Genomic DNA, 24,436 nt, shown 5'->3' on the forward strand with positions numbered 1-24,436 from the left:
ACACCGGCCTGGCATGGGGTTCGAACTCGCCTCGTTGATTCTCTGTTTTGACCGGAGGCGTAGCTCCGCCCACTGAGGCTAGCCCAGCCAATGAGGCTCCTTTCTGCTCTGTTTCATTGTCCTGAGCCAGCGGCCATGCGCAAATGGCTCCAGAGGAGGGCCGCGCTGTGTCAGTTCTCAGGAAACATATCATTATGTAACGGAATAATGGAGAAGCTCTGATCTTCCGACAGTTTGCTACGACCCAGGTTTTAATTGTCACCTGTGGCGTTGTGAGTTAAAGGTACTGTTGATCACATTTATGGAGGATATTATCGGAAATGATCATGGCTAAATACTAGCTTAGCACACTAGCTAGATTTACGCAAGGTTAGCTCACTGTGCCCATTCACTTGCTGTCTCTGTCACCATTCGTTCGCTAAACAGTCACGTATCTCGTTTCGACGTCTTGTTTGAGCTAACAGCGATTACAAAATGGAAAATTGAAGTTGTGATGCTAGCTAGCTAACGTTAAGGTACTAGCCTCATTTAGCTGTAGCATGAGGTGAACGGTATGGTGCTAGCGGTAGCTAGTTATTTATCCAGGTGGCTGGTGTTAGCAAGCATCTCGAGGAAAGGTTTGACATAAATATCGCTAATGTGCTTCTTTACACTTATTTTTTCAACGTTCTGGATTTAACATTATTTTTAATATCTGTGTACCCGTATATAATGAAATGACACAAGTTTTGGTGACGTCCATGGAGCATAGATGGAACTTCCTGGTTAAATAAAGGTTATTTTAAAAAAACTTTATTTGGCCGCTTCCTGAATGGACTCTCACTGCGTGCGTAAACCTTCCATTGCTTTTTAAATATTACTTAATATTGTTTTCTGCACTATGTGCGTACTGTTGATGTCGTAATTCTGAGTTTGTTGAGTGGAGCTGATCATTTCCCTTTGGGATCATTATTAAAGTATTCTGATTCTAAACTAAAATATTAAATACGCTTTCACAGGGTACAGATTATATAAATTGGGTCACTATAGATCAAGGTGAAGCGTTCGGTTATACAGAACTTCCTTCGGGATCAAGTATACATCTGCTTTTCTAGTTTTTGCATCTCCCAGTACTCCAGAGACGCTGACGTCTGAACGATTCCCAAATCAGTCACGTGGCAGCGAGGCTTCGGACGTCATCGTTTTCGCTTCCTCCCCGAAATGAAGCAATCCTCGATCCGCGCCTCGTGGAAACTCCCCCCACGCGGTTCGACACGGCTCGTAACATCGCTACTAATGTTTTATGCGGTGTTATAACCTTTTCATGAAGCATCCATTATAAAGATGTTTTCTCCTGCCTCCCCAACTATCACGTCTCTGTGTGATCTGTTGATTGTATCCGTGGTAACCTCTGATATTTGATCTGCTCTGTCAGCAGTTTATTCGAAGCCTGGCTGCGTGACATGGACGGTAGAGAGGAGCTCAGAGTCGACGCGGCCCCGTACTGTCCCACATGTGATGGAGGCGAGGCCGCCTGCCGCGGGCTGACTCGCCTGAGCGGGAAGACCCGGAGCCTGAGCGCCTCCTCGGCCACCGGTTCCTCCGACTACAGGTCAGTCATGATCAGGGGCTGACTTGGAGCCTGACCTCTCCGAGGCGACAACAAGCCTGTATGTTGAATTGTATTAGTAGATATAAACACGGGTGTCCCACAGTATTAAACCGGCTTGCTTTCTGTCCACAAGACAGGAGTCGGGTTTCATTGAGAATCATCTCGCCTCCCTCTCCAAATCCTCATAGATATCTGTTCACTCTCTGTATTGTATGCGAAGTCTGTTTGTGTCGTTATCGGCGTTTTGTCTGCTATCAAGCCGTTCGTAACACCTTTACTGACGTCATTTTCTATAAGGAACATTCCGTGAGCATGTTTGGGCATTGCGATCCGAAGCAACGCATCCTTTGACAGGCCTGGTTGAGTTATTGCCCTGAAGCTGTTACACAACAGCCGCTGTCGATTAAAGTTTCTGGAAGAGCACTTTTGAAACAGGTTTTTCACGAGATCTGCGTTGCACCATCTCAAACATTTGTAAGGCGTGCGTGTGTGTGTGTGTGTGCGCGCATGCATGGAGAAAACACGACAAATGGGGCCTGAAATGTTCATTCAGTCATTGTTGTGTCTGCTTGTCACCGCAGTGATGAGGTTTCTTCCAAGGAGTGAGCTTTGGTGAAGATCTTCCACATGTTCGATCAGAGCTCTGTCGTTATTAGTGCATAAATGAGGAAATGAAGACGCTTAGTTACCCAGCGTGTTGAAACACCCCCCCACAAATACGGTGTGGTTGAGTTTACCCTCGTTTAGGAATAACACTTCTGGTTTTGGTAACATCAAAAAAGTGTGATTCATGAAATTAGGTAAATAAAATTCCAAATTTGAGTAGCGAGGAATTCTCTTTTGTTTAGTTAATAGTTACGTGGCGTTAAATCATTCCTCATCGGAGGAAGGCGGAGAATGGTTTCATGTTTTAACCTTAATCAATTTGGTTTGAGATAAATGCATGATTCATTTGTTCAGGAACTTCTTTTTTTATTGTTTGATCTCCTTTTTATCAATGTCTTGAATCTCTCATCTGAATCGAAGATAACGCTGAGGCTTGTAGCCTCACATTTAATCTGGATCATTGAATTTAATCAGACTGTGAAACAGAACCTCTATTTTGTCTGGTTGAACTTTATTTTTTCGACTCAGTTTATTCATTTATTTATTTTTTGCAGAAGACGTGGGTCTAGCTGCTGCTTCATGTGTAACGATGGAACCATCCATCCAGTTCTGTCATGTGAATGGTTTATTCAAATTAAAGAAATTGCCAGTGACGGTGATGATGCTAATTTTTTTTACTAAAATAGTATCAAAAGTCTGAGTACTCTGCATATCAGTCACTCCAAGCTACACCTGTCATTGATTCATGGCGCTTTAGGAGCCTGTTGATGTCTGAGCCTCTGATATGATGGGGTGTGCTGCCATTGCAGAGAATAGCTTTGTTCATAGTACATAAAGACGCCCGTCATATTAGTGGTTATTGAATTTATCGGACTTTACTTCATCGGTTGCAGACGCAGTGTTTGCTTTTCTGACATTTCACAATGCATCTTTACCTTTTGCAAACACCCGTGGAACGTTTTTGAGTAAAGGTTCCAGACTCATTGCTCAGCATGAAAGGGGCGAGATCATTTGGCATGTTTTAACTGTTGTATTATACAATATAATTGACCCATCTGATATCTGCTGATGAAGAATAAAGTCCTCAGGTGGTCTCCGAGTGTCTCAGTCACTGTAGCGTCACTTCTCGCTGTGTTTCTTCAAAACAGGGAAATTACGTTTAGGAGAAACGGTGTGTTTAGACATATAATAAATATAACGCTGACCTTAAATGCAAACAAAAAAACCTTGATTGTCTTGAATAGTGGAAAAAGGAGATGATAGAGTCGTGGACGTGAAGCCAACGTCTGTTTGACATGTCCCTCGTCCGGCACGTCGCTGGAGCGGAGAAGGAGAATAGGTGGACTTTTCTAGATGGGAATAAGGATTCACAGGGAACTCTTCTTCTGTTCAAGTTGCTGTGTCCTATAAATGATTTAATATAACTTTACATATTGCTTCCAAAAAAACCTAATAAATAAAGGGTTATTCTTAAATACTTAATGTCCTCTTCTCTTTCAGGAGGACTCAGTCTCTTCATGGACCAAGCCCTGTGACCACGTTCGGCCCAAAGGCATGCATGCTCCAGAATCCACACGCAGTAATGTAAGTCAGGACAGGGACACCAGAGTGTCTTTCTGTTTGTTGTTATTGTTTTGGTCTTAGACTTGTCAAAGTTCAATTTTTCTGGTCCAGCGTCGAGGTGGCGAGTCACGCTTTCATCAGAGCAGCTTATGTTTCGTACAAATCTGCCGTAGAGGAAGCCTGAGCCGTGGGTTCCCCAAAAGAAATGAAATAATGGAAGTCAGAAAAGCACGCGGAAATGTGGAAATCTGCCAAAAACGCTCACATTGAATACACGTCATGTTGAAAATACATTTTACCCACAGCACAAGCCTATATCAATTACTGAGAAAGTACAAGGAGCTAACTATCAAGATTTTCCCAACACGGAAGAGACGGCCAGCAGTTTGTTTACTTCCTCATATGCAAACTGACAAAGACTTTGGCCCTCGTGTGTATAAACGATCACTTCCTGATGACATAACTGAGGCTCCAACATCCTTCTTCTAAACGTGGACGCTTGTGAGAAGCTCGACCTTCTACTTTGCTCGTATCTCGCGTAACCTTTGAGACTTCAGCACGATGACGTGATCGCGAGACCAACCAGTGGGGGTTTTTTTTTTGGGAAGCTGAAACTACATTCAAGATGTGAGTCTACAAAGGAATTGAGGAAGAACCAGAATCGCTTCAGTATTTCTGTGTGTTGTAATTCTGCATCTATTACACATTCCACAACACCAGAACTTTTGTTTGACAAGTCCCCGCTGCTGCATTTTAGTCAAACCGCATTTCCCACATGATGCCAATGAAAGTAATATCGGTGTTCAGAAAGTGAGTCAGCTCCACTCCCACATTCAGGATTGACAACAGTTCTGAATATTTCCACAAGTTATCAGCATGACGGAGGAGCGTTGGTCTGTCACCTGACCCGGGTGCACTTGAGAACACGATCGGCGTGGATCGCCTGGAGCCCCCTGAAACCAGTCGGGCAACATGTCTGGTTGCTCATTCACAGATTGCCCTGAATTAAACTTTTTGTTCTTTCTGTTTTTTTTTTGTTTGTAGCTCAAACAGCTGCTTGAACGTGACTCTGAAAGACAGCCGTACTGTTTGAGGGAGTTTCCTTTGTCGAATGAAAAGACAAGATGATTATAGATGCGATGAACGAAACCCGGTGCTGGTCGAACAGGCAAGAAGGAGAAGTCGTGTGTTCAGGCCCGGCGGTGCATCATCGGTCCGTGAGGCATTTGTTACCGGGCCGCACAGAACATTAGAATTCTTTTTTTTTTATTATTCATTATCAGTCTGAAGATGTTTTATTTTGAAAAGTGACTTCTGTGCGTAATGACGCACAGACGACTGCATGCGCAGTAACTGGAATCGAGTTTTTTTATTATAATTATTCCTTATTAGAAAGGATTTTTGTTTTAAAATAAATAATTTATTTTACAGAGATGTTGATTATTAATTTATGAACAAAATGTTGTTTATTGTCTGTTAATGTTTGCATTTGACATAAGACCACTGCGAATGATTTATTATTAGACTACGCCAGGACAGCTGCGTCATTAACGATCATCGAGCAAAGGAAGTCTGATAACATCTTTTTCCAGTGTCTAACTGGAACTAACTTTACCAACCCCACCCCCTGCCTGGTCATATTGTTTACCTCTCGTCCCAGGAGTGGCTCCCTGCACTGTTAGCATTCGGCTGCTGTAATGGAAGGACGCTCTGAGCTGTGATCAGAGGTCGAAGGCGTTGAACCGGTCTGTCCGAGCTTTAAACTGCACTCTCTGCTGCTGACAGGTGTGGCTGCAGTACCATCGGATGTGTAGCATTGACTTTGTCATCAGGAGTTGGGGAATTTGTATAGTTGGCCTACAAAGATTCTGCAAACACACCCAGAGAGGAAACCAAATAAAACGTTTTAACGAGTTTCAGACCGAGCCCCTACGCCGTTGGTTTTTGGTTTTGTTGGTCTTCACGAACAAACACGCTGCGGTTCAGAGAGTAGTCGATCACACACGCCGAGTCCTGGCCTCACATCAAGCCTCTGTGTGCGGATTTGTTTTGAAACTGAATTGTGTAATTAACCCTGACAACTTAGTCGGTAGCTTCCGCTCGTTTCCTGGTGCCATTTCCACATTGAACCATTAATTACTCCCAGTCAAAGAATTTTGTAGTGTCCAGGTTGGATAGGATTAGAAATGAGACAATAAGAGGGACAGTGAAGGGTAGACATTTTGGAGACAAGCTCAGAGAGACCAGACTTTGATGGTTTGGACATGTCCAGAGGAGAGACGGGGACTATATCGGTAGAAGGATGCTGAGGATGGAACTGCCAGGGAAGAGGGCTAGAGGTCGACCCAGGAGAAGATACATGGACGCAGTGAGGGAGGACATGAGAGTGGCTGGTGTTGGGGAGGACGATGCAAAGGACAGGGTGAAGTGGAGAAGGCTGATTTGCTGTGGCGGCCCCTCACGGGACAAGCCGAAAGTAGAGGTAGTCAAAGACTTGTGTGGAAAAGCATGTTTCCTTCCTATCTGAAGTAGCGCTATCTCAAAGTGAGTTTACACATGACAGCCTTTTCCAGTATGTGACATTATGCTTTGACGAGAGTCCATCAATGGGTTAAATGTTACTGACTGGCTGCACCAGTCGGTAACGGTGACGGACTGCAGGCTCGCTGTTATTTCTCACCCAGGACTTTCCCTTTCTGTCGCCTGGTTGAATTGTTCTCACTTGGTCCTGAAATAAAAAGTCTTGTTTTTCAGGCTTTACAAAAGATAAAGTTGAAGCTTTAAAAAAACAAAAGAAGTCCTGAATGGGATGAACTGGAGACCGTGGTGTATTTCTCATGCATTCTCGATCCCCTGAAAAAGTCATTTCCGTAATCCTTTATACAGGAAGACGCATTGTGGTTGAACGAGTTGGCTCTGTTCCGGTGGATGTTCTAGTTTTAGGGACTGTTTAGAGTCACACCTGTCCAATGAGGACAGCCCTTCCCAGAAGTGGGCGTGGTCAGCATGACGGCGTGGGCGGGGGCTGAGATGAAGTCAGCCTTTAAGATGAGCTAGAGCTTAAATTGAGCAGCAGAGTGTGTCGGGACGGTTTTACCGCTAAGCCCTGAGCAGGATAAATATATCCTGGGTGAATCCAGCTGGAAGGGGGGGTGGGTGGGTGGGGGGGGCTGTCGGCTGATCCCGGAGCTCCGCCGCAGCGCGAGAACAGACGACCGGCGGTTGACTCACGCCTCTCAGCCACAACGCGTGAACTGGCTCAGTTGTTCCTGCTGCTCTACGAGGTGCAGCGTTGGAGGAAGTTGTTGGCGGTAGAATGAGCCACCGGGGCCGAGCGGCGATCCCCTGAGGCGACCTGACGCCGCATCCTTACATGTGTGCAGCCATGAAGTACAACCAGTGCATCCTGCAGGACGCTCCCGGCAGCAACAATGAGAACAAAGTGTGGAAATGGTGAGAGCAGCGATCCCGTCTCGTAGATCTGAGCTGATCTTTGACAGCACGCCGTTCCTGCTCAAGACCGCCTGCAGGCGAGCGTCGGTGTCGCAGCGTGAAACGGATGTATGGCGTTCCCCGTTGGGCTGATGTCAAGGTTCAGACGCTACAGATCAAGCCTTGTCGTAGCAGTGTGGACCCAGGGTCAGGGAATGAAGGGGGGGGGGGGGCGCTGTGGGAGCTTTGAAGCGGTCGGATGAGCAGAGCGACCATGAAATGATCAATTTGCTGTGCTTGAAACGCCAATGAAGATTTGCTTTGCTTCCTGTGTTTGCATTTGAATCCGGGTTAGCGCGGGTTCACTCGTCTGTCTGTCCTCGTGTAATCTGTGTAGTCCCGCCTGCACTAGAACCTCTGCGGCGCAGCGCGTTCTGATACCGGCGTCCGCTGCCTCTGAATCCGAGCGCTCAGAGAGCCTGAGAAAAGGATACGTGCTCGGATGATTCTTTCTGGTGTCGTTTGCACGTCGGCCGGTGTTACGTTCTCAGGGAGACGACGTCGATGCGTCTCGTGTCTCATCTTGTTTTTTCTTGCTCCAGGTAGTCACAATCGCTGCCACAGTGTTTACTGTAATTGTTTTACTGAACATGTGTGAAATTATTTATTAAAGCAGCGTCCCCGGGTGAATGCAGCGTCCCCGGGTCACAAACTGTGGGGACGTATTTCCAGCGGCTGCGCGTGAACGGAGGGAACTAGTGTGTGCTGAAACAAGCTTGACTGTGTCACGCTTGCAAATTCTGATGTAACGGAATTGAGTCGATCTGTGGCAGCGCTTTTCAGGTCCGAGTCGATAATCGTCTCGTCGTTCTCTCGTTTAGTCGGAGAAGCTGAAGGTTGTGCTGCTCGACCTGTCGGGGAGCGATGCAGCCGACGCGAGTGTAGAAAGGAAGTCAGGATCAGGATCAGGACTAGATTCTTGAACTAGACTCGGCCTGTTTTCCAATCGGCAGCTTCTGTGTGGCAGAGCATGAGCTGGTGTGTGGTGTGTACCGGTACTGTCTGTGGTGTGTACCGGTCCTGTCTGTGGTGTGTACCGGTACTGTCTGTGGTGTGTACTGGTACTGTCTGTGGTGTGTACCGGTCCTGTCTGTGCTGGGTTTGTAGCCGTTAGCTACTAAAATGTGATTTTTGATTTTCTTTGGCGCTCTGGATTTTAATGCCGACTCTTAGTTTTGTCTTGTTTCTCCTTCAAGAGCATCTACAAAAAGGTTCAGGGACTTAATTGACCCCCCCCCCCCCCCCACTAACATTTCTGTCCTGGCTTTTATCTCGAGGCTACGACAGTGGGGGGTTTATTTGGGTCTTTCTGCCAGGGAGCCTTTGGTTTAAAGTGGACAGGCTGTCCTGACTGTGCTGAGCAATAATCTTAATTCATCCAGGATCTGAATTAATGATTAGTTATTGCCCCCCCCCCCCCCCTCACCTGGCTGTTGTGCTTGTGTGTTCAGGCACATTCAGGACCCTGCCAGCCAGAGACTGACGTGGAACAAGCCACCAAAAAGTGTCCTTGTCATCAAGAAGATTCGAGATGCCAGTCTGCTGCTGCCTTTCAAAGAGCTCTGCGTGTTCCTCACGGAGGTCGGTTCCAGGCGTCCAGCGGACTGCAGACACGGACTGCAGATGTATCGCTAATGCTGCGCTGCTGTTGTTGTTGTTGTGTTTTGTCTGCGTGTTGCTGTAGGTGAAAAAATTGATCGTTTACGTAGAAAAGAAGGTTTTGGAGGATCCAGCCATTTCGGGTGACGAAAACTTCGGGGCCGTAACTAAGAATTTCTGCACCTTCAGGGAAGGTGTGAAAACCAGATCGTCTTGTTGCTTAAATCAAAATCCTTTAGGATGTCGGCTCAGGTATTCAGGAGGCTCGCCCCTCTCTCTCCCTGTGCTCAGATCTGGACGACATCTCCAACCGCGTCGACTTCATCATCTGCCTGGGTGGCGATGGGACTCTGCTCTACGCATCGTCGCTCTTCCAGGTGTGTAGCTGGGAGCTTCGTGAGGTCTCCTGACTGCCGTGGCCTACTGCAGCCGTCCTCCTGTCCTTATTTGCAGGAGAGCGTTCCACCAGTGATGGCTTTTCAGCTCGGCTCGCTGGGCTTCCTGACGCCTTTCAAGTTCGACACGTACCAGTCTCAGGTCGCCCAAATTGTTGAAGGTGAAGAATGTTCTGAACCGTTTGCCAGGCTCTGCCGTTCTGCAGCTTAAATGCTGTTTACATTCAGGCTGGGATTTGTCGTACTGGTCGTTAAGGCTCCTTTAAGTGACTGAATATTTTGAATGCATCGGCACGATGCTCTTCTTAAAGAGATTTTAGATCTAAATTAGACTTTAAAAAAATAAAATAAAAATAATTTCATGCACTGCCAGGCAACACTGCCATCGTCCTGAGAAGTCGCTTGAAAGTGCGGGTGCACAAAGCTCACTGGGAGAAGAAAGCCAGAGTGGATGAAAAGGGCATCATCCTGACAAACGGAGACGTTGAGAGCAGCAGGAAAGCCGTGCAGTACCAGGTAACGTTCACACCGCGAAACCTCCGTAACAACAGGGTCCGACTGACGTTCACACCCCGAAACCGCCGTAACGCCAGGGTCCGACTGACGTTCACACCCCAAAACCGCCGTAACGCCAGGGTCAGACTGACGTTCACACCCCGAAACCGCCGTGACGCCAGGGTCAGACTGACGTTCACACCCCGAAACCGCCGTAACAACAGGGTCCGACTGACGTTCACACCCCGAAACCGCCGTAACAACAGGGTCCGACTGACGTTCACACCCCGAAACCGCCGTAACGCCAGGGTCCGACTGACGTTCACACCCCGAAACCGCCGTAACGCCAGGGTCCGACTGACGTTCACACCCCGAAACCGCCGTAACGCCAGGGTCCGACTGACGTTCACACCCCAAAACCGCTGTAACGCCAGGGTCCGACTGACGTTCACACCCCAAAACCGCTGTAACGCCAGGGTCCGACTGACGTTCACACCCCAAAACCGCCGTAACGCCAGGGTCAGACTGACGTTCACACCCCGAAACCGCCGTGACGCCAGGGTCAGACTGACGTTCACACCCCGAAACCGCCGTAACAACAGGGTCCGACTGACGTTCACACCCCGAAACCGCCGTAACAACAGGGTCCGACTGACGTTCACACCCCGAAACCGCCGTAACGCCAGGGTCCGACTGACGTTCACACCCCGAAACCGCCGTAACGCCAGGGTCCGACTGACGTTCACACCCCGAAACCGCCGTAACGCCAGGGTCCGACTGACGTTCACACCCCAAAACCGCTGTAACGCCAGGGTCCGACTGACGTTCACACCCCAAAACCGCTGTAACGCCAGGGTCCGACTGACGTTCACACCCCAAAACCGCTGTAACGCCAGGGTCCGACTGACGTTCGCACCCCAAAACCGCCGTAACGCCAGGGTCCGACTGACACGTGAAGGCTGCTTCCTGTGCTTGTCCTGCAGGTGCTGAATGAGGTGGTGGTGGACAGAGGACCGTCCTCCTATCTGTCCAATGTGGACCTGTTCCTCGATGGTCACCTCATCACCACGGTGCAGGGAGACGGTGAGTGTCGGGTCATCTTCTCGGCTCGTCGTCCAGAGATCCTCTCCGTCCAGCAGCAGGCTGCCCGATCGCTGTTGGACGTCGCTGTGGCTGCCGAAGGCTTCATATTTTGGGGCGCCTGAGCGAAACACGCCCACGTATATTTTTAACATTATTATTTGTCTTGTTTTGGGGGGAAATATGAAGCTTTTGTTATTTTGTGTGTTGACTGCTTAGAACACAACTTAAAAACTATCATCTGCCGTCTTTAACAAATTGTTTGCACATCATCTGCCGTCGGGTCTTTTGCTGTTTAGAACATTTTTGCATTTCCATGGCAACAATATACCTACTCTTAAGGAAGAAACGAGGTTTGTATTTGAGGCTCACCCTATAAACTGTTTTAAATTAGAATTAAAAATAGAGGTTTGCATATATTTCATCATTTTAAAGTAAGTTTCCTTTCACTGGGATGAAGCTTTTCATGCGTTGCGTTTCAACGTTTTTACATTCTCACCCGGTGAATTGAACACAACGCGTCTCTCTCTGCCCCGTCAGGCGTGATCGTGTCCACGCCCACAGGAAGCACGGCGTATGCCGTGGCGGCGGGGGCGTCCATGATCCATCCCAACGTGCCGGCCATCATGATCACCCCCATCTGCCCCCACTCGTTGTCCTTCAGGCCCATCGTGGTGCCTGCCGGGGTGGAGCTCAAGGTATTCACACCGAGTGTTTCACTTTGGTTTTGGCCGGAATCAGAAGTCCGCCATTGATGTCCGATGTATTTTTGTTGCTTGTCTTCCTCCTCTGCCCAATTGGCATCGCAGAAGCGACTCCTCTTCAGCTGCACTTAACTTGATGAAGAAGGAGTTTATAAAGGGCCATTATGTTCGAGATGCATCGCGACCGAGTATTGAATTTAGCGTTCATGTTTTCTTTTCTTGTGTTTAAGATTATGCTCTCGCGTGATGCCCGAAACACAGCCTGGGTCTCCTTTGATGGACGAAAGAGACAAGAGATCTGCCACGGAGACAGGTTAGTCCACATACCCACGTCCCCGGCGAGGGATAATGAGTTTAACGTGACATCCTGAGCGAACCTGCTTCCTGGTTCTCTCACCGAGCGGCACATCGTTTCGGGTAATTGGAAGAACAAAACCCCATTGTTGCCTCACAAGGAAGTTTCAGTGTCACATGTCAACACACACCCTCTTTGGTATTTTGGATTGCACAAATCTGGATTTTCCTTATTCATACTTTCCAACCTTTGTAACACAAAGCACTCCCCACCCCCCCCCCACCCCACTCCTTTTTCAGCATTAGCATCACGACGTCCTGCTTCCCTGTTCCCTCCATTTGTTTCCGGGACCCGGTCAACGACTGGTTCGAGAGCCTTTCCCAGTGTTTACACTGGAACGTGAGGAAGAAGCAGAACTACCTCAGCTCGGAGGATGAAGAGTTCTGAGGGAGTTTTCGCACTCAAAGTCTTCTTCAGGGTCTCCTGGACTTCTAGGCCTCGGTTCGGCTCGATCGAACGCTGTGCCGTCGTTTCTTTGTGATTCCTCACAGTGCTGTTGTAAGGAAAGAAGCGCTGGCTCCAAACTTCCGTGATCCAGAATGAATGTGTGGCAGGAAAACTGAGGCAAACTCCTCATTCTTAATTACTCGGTGAAATAAGTCATTTTTAAATAAGTAAGTTATTAAAGCTGTTAAACAAAACACTCTAAATGAACAAAGTCAATAAGATCAAATCGGTGTCCTCAATTATTTTTGACTGAAGAGGAAATTAAAAGGGACAAATAACAAAATGCTGTCTTGAGTTCAACCCCACTTCCACAAAAGCATGGGCGTGATTTAAAATGCCAGCCAGAATGCAACGATTTTTAACCTAAATGTAACTGATTACAGCACAAAGACGAGATATTTAACGAGAACGCTGAGAAACTCTACAAAGAATAACCTTGTTCTGCGTTTTGGAAGAGGATACTGCTTGAATTCTGATCCCTTCCTGGTTTCGGCCTGATTTCAGATAAAGTTTGTAATGAAAGAAAATCAATGAAGTGGAGGTCCGACTTTAGGAATAGTGACTTTGTACTGATCTCAGCTCAGCTGGATGTCAAAAAAAAATAATTGTGGAATTGGGTTAAAAATGGACACTTTAAATTAAACATGTATCAAAATTAAAATCAAATGTTAAAAAAAAACTTTGACTGGGAAAAAAATATAAATAAAATATCTCATTGATTTCTAAACCCTTTTATTTCACCCTCTTTGAGCCTCATGCTACTCATAGAACCAGGGTTGCACACGTAACTAACTGCAGGTGATTAGTGAATGGAGTTTGGCCTCACTATCATTTCTGGATTGTCTGTATTTTTCTTGATATGATGGAAATTGACCTCAAAGTCAAAATGCAGTTTGTAAATGGAAGCATTTTGACTCTTAATGTCAGTAAGTAATATATAATAATATAATATGAGACTAAGAGAACAGTCAGCTATTGGATGGCAGTGATTGCACTTCTCTGGGTTATATCAGGTACAGTTCCACCACTTGCTCTCAGACGGGGTCACATCTAATAAACAACACACGCTGGTTCTGTCACTCAAAGCTGATCGGCTTCTGTTAATCAAATCAGAAGACGCTGATGTGATCAATAGAAGACAGATGCTGTAGGTGGGAAGAGCAGCTTTCCACTTGGCCTTCTTGCCAATAGCAGTCGTGGCTGTAGCCTGTGCCTTAAGCTAGCATCATCAATGTCGGGAGCTTCTTCTCAAGGTCGTCATCAGATGAAGCTGCACAGATCTGATTTGTGCGTTTTTATGTTACCCACGCTGCTTTGCAGCACATGACTTGTGATTTGCGTAGTGTGTGGTCGGCATGTTGGGCAGGAGACACAAGGCTGCATTGAATCCAGCCAGTTTTTTTTTCATGTGCCCGAAGCCATCGCTGAGCTCTGTTGGTTCTCTATTGATGTGTGTGTGGGCCGTGGGTAATGTGAGGTTTTGTGTCTCTCCATTAAGGAATTATTTAAGGCATTGGTGGATCAGTTCTCATCAGTTATAAAGCCCGGTTTGTGCGGAACACTTAAAGGTTGATGTACATAGAAATATATGTGTGTTGTCGTCGCTCTAATGGACCAGCGGAGCTTGGAGAAGCAGAAAAGGCAATCATTCCTCTTCTATGTAGAGTATGTCTAATAATCCGTTTACAATGCATTGTTGCTGAAAATATGTCCATTGGAGACTTTTGTACAGGAATCAATTCTTCAGTTCTTTCTTTTTCTTGTTTGATTTCTCTGAATGCAGTAAAGTGCCTTCAGAGAGAGCCAAATCCTTCTTCAAAATGCATTCCAGATCTACTTGAGTCGTTCAGATTTCAGATGGAGCTCTTGAAACTGTCTCGAAAGAGACGCTGGAATCTGCTGCAGTTTGCTTCAAACGCGAGTCCCAATGAGCCCAAAGACACAATTCTGACTTCTTTCTATGAAGCTTTGTCAACTCCTGAAGTGCTTTTCAACTTTTGTACGGCCTCAAACTTTTTTTTTTTAATCTGTAATTTTGTTAATATTTCTGACATAAATCCTGATATTTTTTTCAATGCACTTTAATAAAGACAAAATATAACCAGGAATTGTTGACGCGTCTATTTTATCAACGTGTTCCGTGTCTTGTGTCGAATAGAACGTCCAAGCAATCAGCCTTGAAATTTTATTAAGAACCTTCAATGAAAAAAAGAAATGCAGGTAAGATTCCAGTGTTCCAAAGACATAGTGAAATCAATGCAGATCACATTTAGGATAAAAAAAAAGAGTAAAGCAACCTATAGTAACTCGATTTTTATTGCAATTTATAGGAAAGAAAAAGCAGATTTTAAGATTAAAGGCTCATTGGAAATAGGATGTTGGCTGTACAAAAAACATATTTTTGTGCCGATGAACAACATTCACATTAAAAACCATTCTCCAATCTTCTAAGGCATTTTATGCAGTCTGATTCTGGGTGCTTCACGTTACACATTCAGGCACGACGACATGGAACTGTGTTGCTTTATTGATGCTCGATTGGGGATGATTTCTGGGATGACGTCGAACAAACGAGCTCCACGGCCTGCAGGTGAGCTCTGAAACCCCCCCCCGGCCTCAGGATGCAGCAAGCGTCCAGATATTTTATCACTTGCTGGCTGCAAACACTGAAAGTTTACAAAAGGCAACATCAACTTATTTCCCAGAAAACGGGACGTCATCGAGACGACATGGAGGAAGTGGTTCAGGATATTTAGAAATCAGTGAAGACACGCCGGTTAGTTAATACCCCCTTCATGTGGTCTGTCTGTTTTGTCCTAACTGAAACCGAGAAAAGCCGAGCGGGATACTCACTCCTCTCCCTCAGTCCTTGGCCGAAGCTGTGCACCAGCCTGACGAGGCCGCAGAGCAAAACCACTTTGATCAGCAGCGAAATGAGCGCCCCGGTGACGGCGGCCGCCTCCAGCGTGTACGTGCTGTCCTGGAACCATTTCAGTATCACCTGCAATTAGAAAGCGAACCCGTTCCCGAAGGTGCAGGCCGTCATACGGACGTGCGTCGCTGCGTCACAAGACCGACGGCGGGAGCTTTAGAAGACTGGATCAAGCTTCAGCCATGTTCTCAACTCGAAAGGAAGTATTCTGAAAACCTGTCAAGCAAGTTTTTGTGTTGTGCTGCTTCAAGTGAAACAAAAAACAAGCCCATGTCAATGAAAACAATCTCATTGTTCAAGTGTCAAATCACATCTGATGTTTTTAATCCCTACAAACTAATCTGACGGCGTGCAACGAAAGCCCCTCCCTGTTGGCGACTGCGTTTATTATACCCACATAATTTAATGACAGATTTTTGGAACGCTTTACGACCGGGCCGTGATTTGGAACGTGAACTGAATGACTGCATGCAAGAACATCGTGTTCCGTGAAGCCGTAAATGGAGCTGCACGCAGACATTTATCACCTAGACGAGAAGAACGCGGTCAGTTCGGCGTAGGAACTTCGACGGGTTATAGTTTCATGTGAATACGCAGGTATAATACGCAGGTATTAAACTGTGCTGCTCGGTGTCCAGCAGGTCAGATTCATGACTCCCGCTCACGGACGAGCTCTGGCGCCGCCTGAATGCGACGCGTCTTCCTGTTAGGTCACGTTGCTGCGCGCCTCCGACTGCCTGCTGCTGTGACCGAACACCAAATCATCAAATGTGTATTCATCCTCATCTGAAATTAGACCCATCCGCCCCAGCTGCTGTAGGAAATGACAGCGCCCGTTTTACATTCCATCGCACAGCCGAGGGCAGTGCTGGCGTGACGTCTGTCTTTCCGTAAAGTCTCTGACAACAACATTTAAAACCCGCATCATCATGACGTTCATGCAGATCCAGACACCTGGAGGAGGAACTCGCTGTTCGCTCACCGTGTACATCAGGTAAATGAAGAAGGCAACTTGGGGAAGGTTCTGCACCATGAAGACCCAAACTAAGACCTTGGCTTCCTTTAAAACCTGAAAAGCAGCAGATCAACGCATTCTTCAGACCCCCTCCCCCTGCTGATTACAATCCGTTCAGCTCTTTGAGAGGTTCTAGAGACGATGGATGAAGCGCACTCACAGCGACAGCGCCGACGGCGGAGGTGAGCAGGGCCCACGCCACCCCGACGGCCAGGATGATGCTGTTGGCCGTGGACCAGGCCGAGTCCGTCGTCGTGATCAGGATGCAGAGACACAGCTGAAACGCACCAACAACAGACCGCCGTCTCTTACTGGCGACAGATCGGCAGACGTGCTGCAGAATCGATACCTGAGCCTGCAGGTCAAAGGTCACCATGGAGAAACACAAGTTCAGCAGGAAGTACTGCTCCTGGAGGCTCTCCAGGGCCCCGCCCACACGGAACGCCATCATGTTGGGCCTCTGGATGAGCAGTGTGGTGCAGGCGACGTGGATCACGCCCAAACACATGATGCACACGAAACGAGGCTGCAACACACACACACACACACACACACGACTGACTGTTCACACTGCTGGAGTCGATTCAACCTGTTCACCGTTAGACATGCGATGGTGACCCCTAATGGTGGAGCTGCGTCTCCTCCCGGCCTGATGGACACAGCGATCGGCAGCGTTGACTCGAGGCCGGCTCGCTTTCAGGGCGCACGCTGAAGTGGACCCGTCGACTTTCTACACGAATCCTGTCACTGTGCGTCAGACTCCGCCCCCTCCTGTCACCCACCAGCAGCTCCTGCCTGCCGCCTGAGCCCAGCACAGTGAAGTTGACCACCGATCGCACCATCACCACCAGGATGCCGAGGACGAACGCCACCAGCTCCTGTCTGTTCTCCTGCATCACGCCCCGGCTGATGTAGTAGATGCAGAACACTGCAGGGAGCAGAGCAGAGACACACACACACACACACACACACACACACACCAGTACTGTGTCGTTCATGAAGCAGCGTTCTCATTCACGGGCGCATTAAACACACGTATAATGGTGGCTTAAAAAACAACTAGAAAACACATCCTGTAAAATATGCATTCAATTCACTCACCAAAAATCACAGTCATAAAGAGTCCGATATGAACTATCATGAAAAATGTCTTCTGGATCTGATACAGAATGATGACTGGAAAAAATATTACATTTTAACATTAAAACCCATTTATGGATTCAAAGGTCAGTTAAAAATACACATCAAGTCTGAGAGGTTTAGTTTTTTGCTTATTTTCTTCTCTAATAATAATAATAATAATGCTTGATTTTATATATATATATATAAACCACCTGCGCCCCGGTGGCGCAGGTGGTTTTCATGTTAAAAAAAAATTGGAAACAAATAAAATAAATACACATCAACTCCGATTCACTTTAACTTTTCATGTTTGGTGTATAAATACCATCTAATAATGTAGATAAAATAAATATAGGATGATTATTTTTTGGTTTGAATCAATGTAGGGGGGGGGGGGACTGAGCTGCTTAGTCTCAGTCCCCCCCCCCCCACATATTCCGACAAGCTGGATGAGCGACACGGTGAAATTGTCCTCGTCAGAAACGTTGTCGGAGCTGTCATGTCTGCTCTCTGAGTGCTTTTCTGGTTATAATTATTATTATTATCATCATCAGCATGAGTTTTGTTATTGTAGTAATTATTATAAATACTACAAACAGTAGTTTTCTATTCTAACAACTGTTATTGTTACTATGGTTGTACATGTTCCTCTCTCCACACCTCATGGCCTATCTTTATCTTTCCCATCTGTCTCTCACCCAACGAGTCAGAGCAGAAGGCTGCCCCCACCTTGAGTCTTGGATCTGCTCGAGGTTTCTGCCCATTAAAGGGCACTTTTTCCTCACCAGTCTCCATGACTGTAAGTGCCTCTGTGTAACTTTGGTTGTGATTTGGTGCGATACAAATAAAACTAGAAAGACAATCAGAGATTGCAGACCCTCGCCTCCAATAGACTATTGGATCTTGTGAGACAGTAAACAGGGCTTCCGGATCAGAGGGGCCAAATCTGCTCTAGCTTGCTGCTCCGGAACGTACTACAAGACTCCTTCTGGACTCTTTTTCCCATCATGCCATTCGTGTCCCTCCCTCTTAAAGTGGCAGTTTACAGTACAGGCACAATTCCAGATGTAAAAATAATTCTAGAATCTGGATCCAGATCCGGATCAACGCCATTCTCGGGGAGGACCGAGCCACGGACAGAACCTTGCTTGTGTAAAAATTCCAAGTCGATTAGGTTACTAGTTTTTGAGTTATGCGCGCGGACAGACCAGCAAACAGACAAACAAACAAACGGACAAACAGACAGACAAACGCACCCAATTGCAATACCCTCGCTTCCTCTTCGGCGAGGGTAATGACCCGACATCAAAAACACAAACCTACTTGTGCAGCTCGTTCAGAATTATTGATGACACATCTAATGTCTAACTTCACCGTGAACATTTTCTGTTTTTTTCACTGTTAGTGTAACTAAAACCTGAAATGTGGACTGTTTAAGGTGTCAAACTGAGTTTGCTGAACTTCTGATGACGTTTTTGTCATTTTCCTACAACTGTTTGAGGGTTAGGGTTAAACACACATCCTCCTAAAACCTCATCACATGATAACACGAAGAAGAGGAAAAAAAAAACTTCCGCTTTCTGCCGCCTGCCTCTCAAATGGATGTAGCAAGAAAACCGGCTTCCTGACGGCGCCGACGGTGAACGACTTTCTATTCTGCCATGATGGTACCGGTACTCACATAGTCCGACAAGCTGGATGAGCGACACGGTGAAATTGTCCTCGTCAGAAACGTCTGTGTTCATGTGCTCCTTGTAGATGCTGGACACGGTGAGGCCCAGCAGCACCAGCAGAGAGGCAACGGTGAAGCAAAAGTAGAGCTTGAGCAGACATGACAGCTCCGACCACGACTTTATCTGCAAGAGGGCAGCGATGAGAGCGTAGAATACGTCAGGAACAAAGGCACGTTGGCCTCTACTTCACAAAGCAGCTCACCGGTCCGCAGGGGGTTGGGATGAGTTCGTGGTGTCTGGGCCTCAGGTTCGGAGACAGAAGGTCTGGACTCTCCGGTGGCTGACCAGAGATCTGGTTGCCCAACAAAGGACTGCGACATAAAGAAATCAAGTTGTTAAAGGCAGATTATGCAGGTTTTTTCATGCACAGCGCAAAATGAGTGTGAGATAAATATTCATTCATGTACATATGATAGATACGGACCAAGTAAAACTACCAAACACTCACAGAGCACATACCTCCACCTACAACGCTGTCACTGTCATCTGGTAAGCTAATATTGTCCAGACCACAGCAAATGCTACTTGACTTTTAGTTACTTTTATTCAAGCAGCAAGTTTGTTTTCTCGATTGGAAACGATGCACGAGTCTCTCAGACGGATGACGATGCAAAAAAGATTTATCAGCTTTCATTTGCATTTGAACAAAACCTGGCATGTCCAAAGTTATTCTTACCCTTCTCTGCGGCTGCTGTGAATCTTGATTTTTCAAGGTGCCGTTTACAGCGATTAGGGATGTTACAGAATCATTTTTGAAATGCCACTTTTTGTTCAAAAGCAAATAAAAGCTGAAACATGTTTTTTTTTCTCTCTGCAACAATGTTTCTTAGGTACTTAGACTCATTTTAGATCTTCAAGGGGTTTTGCATATTTTCAATTGAATGAAAGAGCTCAATCAAATCTGTAAACAATATCCTACAAACATAAAACTCTGTAGAGCGTTAATACGATCAGGACTGGAGGAGCCTAAATTATCTAATTGGAAAGAAAATTAATTTCCTATTGAACCTTGGCATTATTAGTATTATTATTATTCATTCTGAGGTGTAAATAAAGGACGTGCAAGAGACCATTTCTCCGTTTCAATTCACTTTTTTATTTTATTTATTGTATCATCTTTATTAGCGACTTTCAACAAGTGTCAGGTTAAAAGAAGAATCGTATTTAATCATCGGACTCTGAGATCAACTCATTGGATCTAGCGTTATTGTGTCGAGGGTAACGTTCACTACAAGCTGCTCCCCTCACCTCAACTCGTCCGTCATCGCTGGGAACCCCGTAAAACCCGCCGTTTACATTCCTGCGTCCCGTTACTCTCCTCCAGCGGGTCTCGGTTTCACGTTGACTTCCCTTCGCAATGTAAACAGGAAGTAGAGTGTGCCGGAAGAAGACTTCTTCTTCTGCTGCTGATTAACCACCGCCTCCTGGTCCTTTGCTGCCCCCTGGAGGAGAGCGGGTCTCGGTTTCACGTTGACTTCCCTTCGCAATGTAAACAGGAAGTAGAGTGTACCGGAAGAAGACTTCTTCTTCTTCTGCTGTTGCTGATTAACCACCGCCTCCTGGTCCTTTGCTGCCCCCTGGAGGCGAGCGGACGGAATTTAATTGGTGCAGTTTTAAAACTCGAACTGGTTTATTCTGTCTTTTATGCTCATTGTCCTACCGAGTAGGTTAAAATTAACGCCATTATAAATAACCTTGCAAAAAGCAGTGGACATATGGCTCTGAGTACAGCGGAGAAAGGAGAGATTAGAAGTATGTATGCAGAAGACAAATTGTTCAGCGTATTGATCAAATCGGCTACGCGAGCAGAAAACAAATTCTAACGTATCACAATGCATTTATGTTGCATATGGGCACGCCTCGTCGAGTACACTAGGTGGCAGGGCCTCACCATTGGTCCTTTCGTGGATCGTAATGCAGTTCTTTTCTTAAGTCCTTTTTTCTAGTTGTACTTGAATTAGATATTTCGGAAACTAATGACTCCACCATATGTTAAAAATTACTGTTGTACTTCTGTAAATGGATAGATTTTAAAATATTACCTATAAAGCGATAATGGTATGAGTCCTAAATACTTCTCTGATTTACAGGTAGGGCCTGGTGCTTCCAAAACAGCCCTGACTCATCGAGGCGTGGATGATGATGATGAATATATTTATTAGATAGAATGTTAGCATACAAGTACAGTCACACAGTAGCATGTATTACAGTACAAGTACAGTCAAACATCCTGTCTAAGAGGAGCATTTCAAAAAAGCCCTTGAGGTCTTGTTTCCATTGAAAGTACATAAATCATCGACATTTAACAATACAAATAAACCAAAACCAATATTAAATTACTCCAGTAAAGGTGTGCTGTGGTATGTGGAACAGCGACACGAACAGCAGCGCCTTTATTATCGTGTTCCTCATACCATTCCTGAACCATTTTCTTTCTTTGCGGTAGGGTGACTTATTCTGATGAAATAGGTCCTTTCCATCAGGCAGCTATTCAAGAACAGGTGATACATTGTCTGCCACAATGCCCAGGTAGGGTGGTACATTTCACAGTAATGCTGACAACGATGTAAGACCCTCAGCAGAACATCGCCAAAAGCATCACACTGCCTCCGTTGGCTTTTGTTCTTCCCATCATGCACCCTGGTGCCATGAATTCCCCAGGTAAGCTACCTACACGTGATCCAGCTCTGATGGAAGGAGGTTATCATGGGCACCCTGATTGGTTCGCAGCCCAAATAGCATCAGACCACATTTGTTAGATACTGGTTACTGCAGGCCAGGGACCCGGCAACTTCTAACACGTCAGCTTTGAGGACAAATGTCCACTTGCTCCCAAATATATCCCACGATCGGGTGCTATAGTAAAGATTAATGATCTTTTTATCCATTGCAGGTGTTGTTTCGGTGCTGCCCATCCACCCGTGCAGAAAGCTTCCTCGGTACCTGATTTATTTATCTCAACTAAGTCAGGGCTTACTCACACACACACTCACACACACACACACACACACACACCACATTGTTTCTACCATGACTGTGTTATTGTGCCGTTTACAGTGAATGCTGAATTTACGATCATTTAATAATTTGGACAGACAGTCAAAAGATGCAGTGAAGCCATTTTTGTATGAATTATACAAAATAGGAAGGAAGATGTAAATTTGATAATTTGACACTTTAAAAGCCTGGTGATATTTTAATAGTAGGAAGACAATATTAGCAAACACAAGATGGCTTTGCACCTTCGGCACATAAGACAAAATAATGTATTCAAAGCCATTCTTCAGTCAATGGTTAGCAGATTTTATATTTAAATAATGATGCAACATTAAGGAACACGAATCAATGGAATGAAACCTCACATGATGTTTGGGCAAATGTAAAAATGTAAACAGGCCGATAGTTACTGAACAATAGTGCTGGGTGTGTCAGACCCAGCAGTGTGTGCTACAAGGTATTTGTAACATCACAGGAGGTAAAATACATAGAAGTTCACATCAGTCAGCCAGAAATGAAAAATGATTTCAGATGAGAGTTTAAATGTCTTTGAACATTAAAAAAAAAGGCATCCAGTTGATTTTATTTAACCTCTGGAGCAATTAAATGTGAACTCACATCTGAACACACTTTCTAATGATTGTCTGATGACAGCCTGGGTGTGACGTCATCATGAGTCGTCCGGATTGTCCTGATAATGACAGGTTGTTTTTACAGTTCCATGACGACAACTATTGCTGACGACACTTTTCACTATCTCCTTCATCGCGCTGACCTCAAACGTTGTCTCGTGGCAGCTGCGTCAAGTGGACTGAAGTCACACCGGAACAACATTCACAATTCCCGACACAATAAAAGCTTTATGTGCGAGTTACTAATTCTTAGATACAATGATAATTTGTTTAAGTCAAAAACAAATAATGAAGTCTTACTATTATCCGTGCAATCCTTACTATAGGGCGTGTCTGTCCCACTCTGTTAGTGGCGAACTCGCGGACGGAGGTTTTACTTTGAAGCTGCTTCCGGTAGGTGTTCCGGAGTTAGCTTGCTAGCTTGCTACCCAGCTTGGGAGACACGCCTCGCCTCACTACGATCAGTGCAATGGGAGAAAGAGATAGCAATGTCCATTCTTGTGTTCTAGCGACCGGTGGCTCTTAACAGCGGCTGCAGTGCGTGGCTGGAAGCCCCGCTGGCCTTTTAGCTTCCGGTTCCTGTGCAGACAGGGTTCTCGTTCGCTCCGGTTCCGCGGTGGCCCCCCGCGGTGACCTCCGCGACCAGCCCTGCGGGACACGCTCCTTTGTTCCCTCCTGACAGAGGTAAGAGTTCGTCCTCTTCTCTATGATCGTGAAGCACATTCACACATAACTGCACTGATTGACGTGTCTGGTGGGATTCGAGCCGTCATCCTCCTGTCTGAGGACTCAAACGAAGACGTCTGCAGGTTTTATACAAAGTTAAAAAAAAAAAAAAATGCCTGAAATGAGACGTTTACGACGGTTCTATGGAGTTGTATGAAATACGGTCATTCTCCTTTTGGTGCTGAAACTGAGTCAGTTCTATGCTAACGGGATAAGAACACTTGAAAAAGATCAATTCAACAAATACCCCCCCCCCCCCCCCCCCCCCCAAAGACTTCTGGGCTTACTGCTGCGACCGACGTTGTTCTGATCAGGGCAGAGACCTTTCCTGGGCTGAAGTCAGGCAGCTGTAAGATGCTCCAGGACTGTAACATCCCAAAACACCTCCCGTTGCAAACAGCTGATAAATGGCCTGTTTCACACACACATCAATGCAGTTACAACTTCCCCCAGCATGCGATGACCTTCGGAAGATCTCACGATGACCTTTATTCTGCAGGACAACGGCCACTCGGACCTCTGTCAGCACTGGCTGTTGTGACTGATCGGAAGAGGGAGTCTAATCGACCCCTGACCTCCCACATACCACCCGACTCGGGGGGTGTGTGGGGGGGGGGGGGGGGTGGGGGTGCTAAGGCAAAGCAGAGACGATGCCATGTGGCAGGCACCCTGCCCGACTTCTGTCACCGTTCTCCACGCGGCAGGCGCCGGCGGTGCTGGTCCGCAGCGGGAGCCTGCCGGGGGAGCCGGTGCTGAAGATCACGCTGACGGAGACCACCGTCATCGAGGCGGAGTCAGGCGTGTGGAACTGGCGATCTCTGGTCTACCTGGGCTTCTGGTACTTCTTCAGCTTCTGCACCCTGTTTCTCAACAAGTACATCCTGTCGCTGCTGGAGGGGGAGCCGAGCATGCTGGGTAAACACGGACTTACAGACACCTCCGACTGCCGGAG

General features: G+C 46.4%; 3 protein-coding genes across 3 annotated transcripts in view; 2 read left to right on the forward strand and 1 right to left on the reverse strand.

Moving 5' to 3' along the window:
* The first annotated feature begins 240 nt into the window (after positions 1-240).
* nadka (NAD kinase a) lies at positions 241-14,506 on the forward strand. Its single transcript, XM_068743535.1, has 12 exons — positions 241-283; positions 1,418-1,591; positions 3,698-3,781; positions 8,704-8,833; positions 8,937-9,045; positions 9,143-9,228; positions 9,305-9,407; positions 9,620-9,762; positions 10,725-10,824; positions 11,362-11,519; positions 11,756-11,838; positions 12,120-14,506. Exons 2-12 carry the CDS (start codon positions 1,443-1,445, stop codon positions 12,265-12,267), a joined length of 1,293 nt encoding a protein of 430 aa, XP_068599636.1. The 5' UTR covers positions 241-283; positions 1,418-1,442; the 3' UTR covers positions 12,268-14,506.
* Positions 14,507-14,627: 121 nt separating this feature from the next.
* LOC137899505 (uncharacterized) lies at positions 14,628-20,482 on the reverse strand. The gene is made up of 9 exons (XM_068743545.1): positions 20,378-20,482; positions 19,332-19,440; positions 19,078-19,252; positions 17,057-17,202; positions 16,624-16,800; positions 16,435-16,551; positions 16,242-16,328; positions 15,181-15,328; positions 14,628-14,993 (listed from the first exon to the last, which is right to left on the reverse strand). Exons 1-9 carry the CDS (start codon positions 20,392-20,394, stop codon positions 14,974-14,976), a joined length of 996 nt encoding a protein of 331 aa, XP_068599646.1. The 5' UTR covers positions 20,395-20,482; the 3' UTR covers positions 14,628-14,973.
* A 3,652-nt stretch (positions 20,483-24,134) lies between these two features.
* The window catches only part of LOC137902681 (solute carrier family 35 member E2A-like), a 5,358-nt gene continuing 5,056 nt past the window's right edge, over positions 24,135-24,436 (forward strand). The window contains exon 1 of the mRNA XM_068746770.1: positions 24,135-24,399. Within this exon, the coding sequence (XP_068602871.1) occupies positions 24,135-24,399 (265 nt within the window). The remainder of the gene's footprint in view (positions 24,400-24,436) is intronic.

This window comes from Brachionichthys hirsutus, chromosome 2 (assembly GCF_040956055.1).
Source record: "Brachionichthys hirsutus isolate HB-005 chromosome 2, CSIRO-AGI_Bhir_v1, whole genome shotgun sequence".
Lineage (NCBI taxonomy): Eukaryota > Metazoa > Chordata > Actinopteri > Lophiiformes > Brachionichthyidae > Brachionichthys > Brachionichthys hirsutus.

Bases quoted from the DNA above. Each gene is read 5' to 3' on its own strand.
- nadka (XM_068743535.1), top strand. From the start codon at position 1,443: ATGGACGGTAGAGAGGAGCTCAGAGTCGACGCGGCCCCGTACTGTCCC. The intron at 1,592-3,697 runs GTCAGTCATGAT...CTTCTCTTTCAG, and splicing joins ACCGGTTCCTCCGACTACAG to GAGGACTCAGTCTCTTCATG. The intron at 10,825-11,361 runs GTGAGTGTCGGG...CTGCCCCGTCAG, and splicing joins CACCACGGTGCAGGGAGACG to GCGTGATCGTGTCCACGCCC.
- LOC137899505 (XM_068743545.1), bottom strand. The intron at 16,552-16,623 runs GTATCGATTCTG...GGTGCGTTTCAG, and splicing joins CCTTTGACCTGCAGGCTCAG to CTGTGTCTCTGCATCCTGAT. The intron at 14,994-15,180 runs GTGAGTATCCCG...GTAAACTTTCAG, and splicing joins CCAAGGACTGAGGGAGAGGA to TGTTTGCAGCCAGCAAGTGA.